General features: G+C 30.0%; 2 protein-coding genes across 3 annotated transcripts in view; one reads left to right on the top strand and one right to left on the bottom strand.

Moving 5' to 3' along the window:
- The window catches only part of LOC102680826 (scavenger receptor class B member 1), a 49,311-nt gene extending 40,417 nt beyond the window's left edge, over positions 1–8,894 (top strand). Inside the window, exons 3-6 of one of the 2 annotated variants that reach the window (XM_031514700.1) lie at positions 209–706; positions 3,198–3,396; positions 5,691–5,899; positions 7,968–8,894. In XM_031514700.1, coding sequence (XP_031370560.1) covers positions 209–706; positions 3,198–3,396; positions 5,691–5,899; positions 7,968–8,225 — 1,164 coding nt within the window. In that variant the 3' untranslated portion in view covers positions 8,226–8,894. The remainder of the gene's footprint in view (positions 1–208; positions 707–3,197; positions 3,397–5,690; positions 5,900–7,967) is intronic. The other variant, XM_006624756.2, reaches the window with a different exon arrangement.
- A 354-nt stretch (positions 8,895–9,248) lies between these two features.
- Positions 9,249–10,663, bottom strand: part of LOC102680320 (scavenger receptor class B member 1-like) — a 7,961-nt gene continuing 6,546 nt past the window's right edge. The window contains exons 4-5 of the mRNA XM_031514699.1: positions 9,994–10,277; positions 9,249–9,962 (exon numbers count right to left, since the gene is read on the bottom strand). Coding sequence (XP_031370559.1) covers positions 9,806–9,962; positions 9,994–10,277 — 441 coding nt within the window. The 3' untranslated portion in view covers positions 9,249–9,805. The remainder of the gene's footprint in view (positions 9,963–9,993; positions 10,278–10,663) is intronic.

The raw sequence follows: 10,663 nt of genomic DNA, 5'->3' as shown, positions 1-10,663 counted from the left end.
CCAACTTCTCTGGGGTTACGAGGATCCGCTGCTCAAATTGGCCAAAGACGTTGTGCCGAAGGAGCAGAAACTGCCCTACGATCAGTTCGGTCTATTGTACGGGAAAAATGGGACCATGCCCGATTTGTTCACAATTTACACCGGGCAAGAGGACATCGGTAAGTACGGGATTCTGGATAATTACAACGGGAAGAGAAACCNATTACAGGAATTGTCAGCCGGCTCCGAGGAGGATTTGGTCGTAGTCCCAAACGTGCCGATGCTTTCGGCCACCAGCCAGTCCAAGTATGCAGCTCGTTTTCTCAGGCTAGCGATGGCTTCGATCATGGATATCCTTCGAATAAAACCGTTCGTCGAGGTGTCGATCGGCCAACTTCTCTGGGGTTACGAGGATCCGCTGCTCAAATTGGGCAAAGACGTTGTGCCGAAGGAGCAGAACCTGCCCTACGATCCGTTCGGTCTATTGTCCGGGAAAAAGGGGCCCATGCCCGATTTGTTCACAATTTACACCGGGAAAGAGGACATCGGTAAGTACGGGATTCTGGATAATTACAACGGGAAGAGAAACCTGGGCCACTGGACCACCTCAGAGTGCGACTCGATAGCCGGTACCGATGGCAGCATCTTCCCGCCACGCATCACCAAGGAGACGGTGCTGAAAATCTTCGACAAGGATCTCTGCAGGGCATTGCCCCTGGTGTTTAAGGTAATGTGTAGTGGTTGATGACTGCACTTTACATTGGGCTATTATTAAAAATGAATTTTTTTTTTTAATGTCTTTCGTTAGTATTCAAATTAAGAGTAAAATTTTTATTTTAGAATTTTAATCTCTTAGCTCGGAATCCATTAGCTCGGTCAGATGTTGAATTTTTTACCGATTCGATCATTTGGCCGAAAGCAATAGTGTTCGCACGATTTTATATCTTCGTCGAAAATCCAATTTTCACGGGTATACGTATATGGCTAGTTTTTTTTGAATTTTTGTCTTTTATATAAATTTGGTTTTTTATATATTATATTACGAGGCTTTATTCTATTAACGTTATTTTGTAATTTGTATTTTTTTTTTTTTTTCATTCAGACACGATTTAGACACACTTTTTCATATATACAAGATAAGGTTAATATATTCGTGAGATATCTTTGGAAAACCAATTTTAGAAACTAAAATAAATACAAAAATTATACAAAAATATCGATTGAAATTTATTTATTAACTTATTCAAGAAAGGAATAAAGAATTTGATTAACTCAGATAGAATGCTCTATCTCATTTCGTTTTCATCTCACTTCGTCTAACTTGAATTAAAATTTATAACTTAAATAAAACAATTTTTTTGTATATTAATTTTGGTATTTGTTTTGATTTTTAGAATTATCTTTCAAAGGTATTTTATGAATATATTAACATTCTATACAGAGTTAATTCGTGGAGTTAAAAAGATTTTATAATAATCTCGAAATAAGATAGAAATTAAAATTAACAAAATTACATAGAAGGCTTCGTTTTCCAGATAGATCAAAATTTTTTCAAAATTTTTTAAATATAAGTGAAATTAATTAATTCTTTATAGCATATGAATAAATTGTCGATAAAAAATTATTTTAAATGTGAAAATAAACAAAAAATATAGAATACATTTTTTTCATTTAAAAATTAGTTTTTAAAAAATTTGAAAATTTATCGATTATATCATTTCTTGATTGTATATAAAATCAATCTTGATTTTTACAAAAACAAAAACTGAAACTAAATAAAATTTTATTATTATTTTTTGTTTATTCATTGTATGTAGAATGGATCATAATATTGATCTATGTTTTCATTCGTATTCAATAAAAATTAATTCCATTTGTATTTAAACAATTTTCAAATTTGATTTACGTGAAAATGAAGATGAAAAAATTTTATACTATATCATATTTTATAATAAAGTTAGAATTTTCTTGACTTCATTTGTACTATATGTATCATTCTATGTATAATAAAGAAAATGAATTCTATTACAATATAAATATGTTGTTCGAAAAATGGTTTTGCTAATAAATTTATATATAATACGGATATCATTCTGACAAAACCAAATGTTAAAAATAAATAAACCGATGATTTTGCTATCTAGATATACATAAGATGGTAAAACAATCGATGTAACAAATTGGTTCTATAGTATAAATGAGTTTTTATTATAATACCTATATACCTCTTTAAATGGTTAAATTATCAAAAAATCGCATCTTTTGAATTGAGCGTTTTTATAAATAAAATACTGTCTTTAAAAATACATTTTATTGATGTATATACGTCTAATGAGACGAGTCAATGGTTCTACAGATAAGATATGATGACATTTTACATTGATGAGATTCTACATTGATGAGATTGTAGATTTTTCTACATTTTCTATATTCATTTTTAGTGAGATATTAATTATTCATATTAATTAAATTTTTATGTTGGACATTATAATATCTGAGGACTGTTTTATTTTTATTTAATCTATTAAGCTTAGATAAACATTGGATAAATATTTATAATTTTTGATGAAATAATTCTCTAAACACGATTTTTTTAAAAAATTTATTAAAAATATTGTAATTTTTTAAATTCAACGAAGATTAATACATTGGAATATTAAATTAATATGATATAAAATAAATAAATAAAAAAACTGATAATTGATATAAAACTTGAAAAAAATATTCGTTACTATGAATTCAAGAAATAAATTTTGAATTAGATTTTTTTTTAAATATTTTCTATTTAATATTTTGTAATGTTTCTATGTTCCACTATGTTAGCATTCTTAACAACAAGATTTTGCTATTTTACTGTTTTCCTCTCGAATAAGTTTAAATTATATTTTTTATTACATTTTATTATATTACTTTTTTATTATATTATTTCATATCATATCATTCAATATTCTCATTCATTTAATATATATATATTATAACATATATCTCAAAAACTATTAAATCATTTTTATTTAATTTTCTGTTATATATTATACATTTATTTTCAAAAATAATTATTGATATTTTTCATTGAATGCTATAGAAAGACACGAATAAAAAAATTACTAATTTTTAACATCTCAAATCTACTTATAATACGAATAAAAAAGGGACAATAATATACTTTCTCTTCCTCTTTTCCAATAAGAATTCAGATAGCTTTGATCGAATGATTTCAGGAGGAAGTGATCACTCCAGGTCGAATTCCTGGATATAGATTCGTCCCTGCCAAAGATGCATTCGCTTCACCGAGCCGATTAGAATCGCAGCAATGTTTCTGCCCCGCCGGACCACCTTGCGCCCCCGAAGGAACCTTCAATGTCTCCCTCTGTCAATATGATTCGCCGGTGTTGCTCAGTTTCCCGCATTTTTATCTCGGTAAGATGGGTAATCTAATTAGCTTGGTTTGTTATACAAGAGTTTCATAAATAGCTTAGTTAGGCTAATTTCTCGAATTTGGTTGCCTCGGTAATTTGAGCTGTTTATCTACCGGATCATTTTCAGTATGATGAAAAAAAGGATATGAGTGAGTGAGTGAGAATGAGTGAATGAAAAAGAATGAGAGAAAGAAAGACTTATATATAGGTTAATATATAGGATAACCTTTGAATAATACGTAAGCAGTATAAGATAAGCAGATATAGGATATGAAAAAAATGAAAATAAAAAAAAAGATAGAATAAAATTTTTTGTCAGAGATTTTTTATTTTTGAGAAAATTGAATTTTTGCGAGTGAAATTAAATATGAATGTAAAAAATTATATTTATTATTTTATATATGAAAATAGATTTAATTTTACTTTTTATTGAATTAATTTTTGAAAACCCGAATTTTAGAAATTGTCGATTTCAACTTTTTTATTGCATATATTCATAACAAGAATTTAAAATTTAAATTTTAAATTTAAAATTTTATTGTACATTTAAATATAAATTATTCAAAAATTAACAAATTCCATTTGTATTTAAAAAGTAAAATTTTTTAAATTTGTTTGATTTTTTCGAAAATGAAGATTTGGACAAAAAAATTTTATTCTATTCTTTTATTCTATTTTTTTTTTATTTTTTAGGCAATCACTCTGTACTCGCTTATAAGTATTTATATAGCCGGATTATATAAATTTATAATATTATTATCAATTTAAAATCACTTGCATTATTTAGTAAATATATATATTTATTTAGAATAATAAATAATTTTTATTGATATATTTATATATCATATAATATTTATTGATATTTTCACTAAAACATTCATTGAAGGATCAAAGTTACAATAACTGATTTTATTTGGAACACCTTATGCATACTAGAATTGGTATTATGTCATCGACTATTTTATACTCAACAATGCAACGACAATCTATAATGTGAAAGTTAGTAACATCTGTCTAGGCAGCATGTAAAATGTGTTACTTACGTTTGCATAGGCAGAATTTAATGTATTGTATCATTTTTTGTTAATTCAAAAATTAATAGATAAAATTTTAAATTTAGCCATCATTCATTCTTCCTCTCAATCTTTTTAAATTTTACGTCAATCAATTATTTAGAAGTATAATCTATTTTTATCTATTTTTAACTATTTTGTTTCTATTTTTCAATATATTCAAAATAATAATTTAATATTCTTTAATAAAATTTTTGTATACAAAAATGAAATAATTTTAAATAATAATAAAAGTAAAAAAAAAGTCAGTTATTGTGGATTTCAAAAGATATAAAAAACTAATTACTATTTAAATTATTATCTTCTTTTATCGAATATTTTTTATTTCAAATATTCTGCTTTATATACGTTACTTGTACAAAAAGAGGATGTTTTACAAGACTTTTCACAAGAGTAATTGACGCATCAGAAAAAATTTATACTACGGCATGTTATGTAATAATAACAAACTTAAAATTGATTTAAATTATTACATTGTTTAAAAAAAATAAAAATATTAAATTTATTTTTAAGTTAATTTGTTTTTTGGATGTAATATATATTTCTTATTTAATTTCTTATTTAATACAAAAATATTTTATTTCTTTCGATTTCGATTGCTCTGTCGTTTTTTAAACTTTTTAAGTTTAAAAAAAAAAATCATATCGAATTAAGCATAAAAAATTAATTTAAAAATATTACTTTATTTAAATAAATTAATAATTTCAATTTGACCAATGGCACAATAATCAAATATATAAATATTTTGATAAAAGAGGAATTAAAATTATACGAATATTAAATTCTTTAAACCAATTAAGTTTAAACGCCAGTAAGAGTCTCAAATTGCCGAATTGAATTACACAATTGATTCAAGGCAGTCGTCTCCGTGCTGAGTGGGGATAATGAACTGTCAGTTATAGAATCTTACGACCTGTTACTTGTGGAGTCACTACTGTACATACATACCTATCTATATTTCCTATCTTCATACTCTCCTCTTCTTCACTCTTCTACACACGAATTCGGTCGGCGACCAAGCGAACGAACCGTGGGAACTTTTCTCGACTCTGGGGAAATCGTCGTCATACATTGAACACAGTTTTGAATACACTTGATGAAATTCTCGCTTTCGCGAGCCGCGGTCGAAACGCTGAGAATCCGTTTGTTTCTATTATCTTGTCCCTAAAAAGCCTACCTTAAACGTATCCCATCTCTTTATATTATCTCTAACATTTTTCAGGGGATCCAACACTCAGAGAGGCGGTAACAGGTATATCACCGCCGGTCGAACGTGATCATCAATTCTATCTCGATGTTCTACCGATGATGGGCACAGCGTTGAGAGCTAAAGCGAGAATTCAGATAAATCTGGCGGTTAGTCAAGTACGGGACATTAAACAAGTCGCCTCGTTTCCGGATATCGTTTTCCCGATTATATGGTTCGAGGATGTGAGTATACGTACACTGTATCCTTGTTGAAAATTTCTTTTTCGATATATAATGTGAATACTGGATCTTTTTATTATTTCCTTTGCGATATCCTTTTTAAAAAAAATTAATCAAAACTGATTAATTCAGTAATATATAGCTGACGAGAAGAGTGACGGATCTATACTCGAACAAGAGAAGTATTTCTTTTGCTCACCAAATATGACGCTGTATGATCTTATTTGTAGAATCACTTTCAGCCAATATGTGGGCCGATTTTTAGAAATGTATTGGATTTGGAAGTCGATCGATCAGATTCGCATTTTTTCCATTATTAGGATTTTTTGTCAGTTATAAACGATATATAACATTTTCTGATTTTATATAAAGAATACATAGAAATTAAGATATATATTAATGTTGCATATGAAATGTCGTTTTTAAAGGAATTAATAGAATAATATTATTTATCACTTATTTAATATTATCATATTAAAGAAGGAGAAATTTATGTTATGAGAATGTTGTAAATTACATATATCAAATATTAAAAAAATTTATAATAATAGAATCAATTGGGGATCATTATGAATAATCGTATGGTTTTATTATTTAAATTTATATATTGAAAAAAATGCTACTTTGAAAAAGATTACTTTGAAAAAGATTAAAGATGTTCCCTATTTTAAAACAATCAATAGATGAAGAACATATAGATAAGAATATAAAATTTGTTGAATTATTAATTGGAAAAGTTAATCATGTTAGAATTATATAGAACTTTAATTGAGTATGTATAGAGGAAAGGATATAAATATGAAATATCTATTTAATTTTTTTAATACTGAGATCTTTAGAATAGTAATAAATAAAAAAAATTAAATGCAATTTTCTGAAAAATTTCATCGAATATGTTACATTTTTTAACTTTTTTTAAATAAAGAAAAAAATCGGTTTAATTAAACATTAAATATATTTGAATAGTAGTATAAAACTGATATTTTTTAGGGAAATAATTTATATTAAAGTATTAATAGAAAAATTTTATCGATAGACAAGTATATAAAGTATATATAAGCAAGAAAAATATGATAAAAATGCAATGAAACAACCATAATTAGATAGAATAATTTATTTTGTTTTGGAATGCAAAATAAAACTGCATGTAAATTATATTTTCTGAGCTTGTACAATCATACATCCACAATTAACATATCTTCATAATTCATTTTTAAAATCTTTGAAAAATTGTAATTGTTATCAAACATATCTCATATTTTTACCAATTTCACTTTCACTTATCATATAATTAAGAACTTCAAATCTTCATTATATTATAACTACGATACTTATATTAAAACTACTATTACCATAAATAGAATTTCTGTTTTTTTTTTAAATTATAAAATAAATTAAAATAAATTTCACAAGTTAATAAGCGTAAAAACTTTCTATTACGATCAAAACATAAAACGTTCATTAAACGAATGAATGATAGAATATGTTAATTGTCGTAATATTTGAAGCAAATCATTAGCAAAATTATCAAATTCTAGTATTTCATATTTCTACTTTTTCCTCTATCTTTCGAATAAACATAATTTTTCGAAAAAACAACATTTCATGTGCAACCTAACCTTATATCCTGAAAATAACCTATATATCCTATTATATAACATATAATGATAAAATATTCAAATAAAATATTTTTACGTTTGAACGAGGTCGGTACATTGACCAGCTATCATAATATCTTTATTTTGATTATATCCGACTGTCACAACGAATCGATCGCGTGGACACGAATCGCGATTAAGAAGCGATTAGCACTTGGCGACGGCAATGGTAGCCGATGATATTAATCGTGCAAATAGGCATTCGTGACGGTAATGGGAAGCGCGAGTGATTCGACGCCTCCGACGTATCATTGTCTGTAATATGATTCATTTTGTTGGAATGACCGTTCGTGTCGATAATTTATTCTTGCCATTGTCATTTTAATCGCCACTGTATTATCAACTACTCGTCATAACGATCAGGATTGATCGAGAAAAATTGACGTGTTAATAATACATTCACTCCATTACAGGGTATCGATGAGCTTCCGGAAGAAATGCGAAACCTGATGAAGATGGCCGTGGACGTGCCTCCAATTGCTCGAGCGGCGGTATCTGGAACTTTGGCGGCGATAGGCGCGATCGTTTTGATAGGAGCGCTCTTCTTCCTGGTGCGTGCCGCTAAACGACAAGAGAAACTACATCTGAGCAATCCGTTACCGTCTAACGCGACTGCGAGCAAAACCGGTCAGCTGAACCCTGCATTCCAGAATCCATCCGATTCCAAGTAGAACGGCCGATCTGCCCAGCCTGCCGTTTCTACATCTTTCGATCTCGAGCGTGAAGTTGCGCGTATGCGTCGACCCTTGTACGCGGCAAACTTTCACCCTAATAGGTTTTTAACGGATATAAATCGAGAGAGCGAGAGGCGAATGGAGAAATTGGGTAAGAGTGATCGGTGTCTTATCGTCATCTTGTTATCATCGTTCCATTCCGCTTTAGGAATGAAGAAAACAATAATAATAATAATAATAGAGGAAGGGGGAAAGGACAATTACGTTGTGTCGATATATATATAATCTTTTACGAGAACTCGAACGAATTTTCTCGTTGGATATTCGACTGGCCAGTTTTGAAATTATTAGGAATCGTTTGCATTCCTATAGATTGTTAGTGCCGGTTCGGAACCAAGTTAATAATAAGAAAGCGAAGCGAAAAAGTAGGAAGTACGCGAACGATTTGTGTGCGCGTGCATATTGTATATGTGTGTATATGTGCTGCTGTTGTGTGTGTCTGGTGTGTGCATGCGCATGCGTACGAGGGAAGGGAATTATGAAGGAGGGAGTAGCAGAGAAGTGGGAACAGAAGTGACGTGGAAATAATAGTGCGGTATATGGCGAATTTCTATCGTGGAACGAGTTGCTCCATCATCCGTCGCATCGTTGCCATCAATGATATTAAAAAAAAAATTTTCGTCCATCAATCAATGAAAAACTCTCGCCTCTCGTAACCGTCGAATGAAAAAAAAAAAAAAAATCATTCCGTCCAGCAAATACACGATCACGTGTACAAGATCATCGACGTGAGCCGAGTAAATCGTCTTTGGATTTTGACGAATCTTTTCTGGCGGCGATCGAGATCTTATTGTTATTCCATTATACATTCGTTTATATGTATTTCGTTGTAAACGCGTTAACTTCAGATAGACTATGGTTAGATTTCTAGATGAATTTAGTTTTTTACAATCAAGTATGAGGAAGAGCTGGAGTGGGTAGAGAAGGTGGAGGTGGAGGAAACGACAATAAAGTAGCCAAATAGTTTTGAAATCCGGATTCGGATTCGAGACAATTTCAAACGATGTCGTGACAATTTAATAATAAAATTATGTACGACGAGAATATTCGCTAGTTGATTTCACCATGTATCGAAAATTGCTGCCGGTGTACACGTGTGAACGAATGAGTTGTTCATCTCTGTTTTTCAAACTTGTTTGTCGATATGACATAGGTTATCGATGCAGATATATAAATATAAAAAAAAATCGTAGAAAAACATCTTATAACATACATATGGCTGCAATTAATAATTTTGCATTATTATTGTATCTTATTATTTTGTACGTGGTTTTTCTCGAAGGAATATGAACGCACGAGCGCGCGTCTATCTTGTACTATACTGTTATTGCGATACAATTGAAGCGAGCATAGACGACATTCGACAGAGGGGATAGGTCTGTAATGATAGTCGTATGATCGATTGATCGCTTATAAAGTGGCGTGATCGACTTTTTTTTTTCTCTTCCAAGTTATTCAGAGCGTGATGAGCATCGAGAAAAGGAATCAATTGGCCAAGTGAAGGAATTAACAATAAATTAGGTCGTTGATGCCGTATTCTCGGTGAAGTCGTTAAACACGCAGTGCATAATATCGTCATCCACGATCGTTCCGTTACAATCGATTGAGTTCAGTTTCAGTCCACTCTGAGACCGGTCGATCGAGTTTCGAATCCAGTTTCGTCTCGATCGATTCTTTCGTTCTTTCTTTCGATTCTTTCCTTCGTCTCGATCTTTCTTTCTTCATCGTGGCAAAAAGAGCGCCGAACGAGATGATCGCGCCGATCAGACTACACCATTGAAGAACAGCTTCGATGGCATTCACCAAATAGTGACTTCGATACAAAATTTGTCGAAGCGACTCAGGTATTTCGCCTATTCCGGTATCGAGCCATATCAACGGCAGAATCAACCCATCTTCGAGATTTCCGGAGAAGGGAATGCCGACCGCTTTTCGTACCTCTACGTTCATTTGCAGTCTCATGTTCATGTTCACCGTGATGCCTAAACGCTAAAACCAAAATTTATATTTTTTAGATGAAGGAGTTTTTTAATTCTGAAAAAATAATTATTCTGACAAACTTCCAAAAATCCGAATTTAGTAAATATTTTACAAGTGCAAAATATACAAATATACAATATATAACAGAACTGCAAAACGAAATTCATCCTGGAAAGGATTTATGAGTTTTCAACACAAACAATGTAATCTGATCCGCGATCGAATATCCGTAAGACGATACTAATGTAATGATAAAATTTGTTTATTTTTGTTTTTTTTTTAACGAAACTTTTATGAAAATATTTGAGATTTTTGTGATCAAAATAAAACCAAACACAAACGATATAATTTGTATCATATTTGTGTTTTTAATCAATGATAAACAACTTTTTTTT

The sequence above is a fragment of the Apis dorsata genome, unplaced genomic scaffold, assembly GCF_000469605.1.
Source record: "Apis dorsata unplaced genomic scaffold, Apis dorsata 1.3 scaffold_1121, whole genome shotgun sequence".
Classification (NCBI taxonomy): Eukaryota; Metazoa; Arthropoda; class Insecta; order Hymenoptera; family Apidae; genus Apis; species Apis dorsata.
The sequence above is the reverse complement of the archived record's forward strand: the minus strand, read 5'-3'. Positions and strand labels throughout refer to the sequence as shown.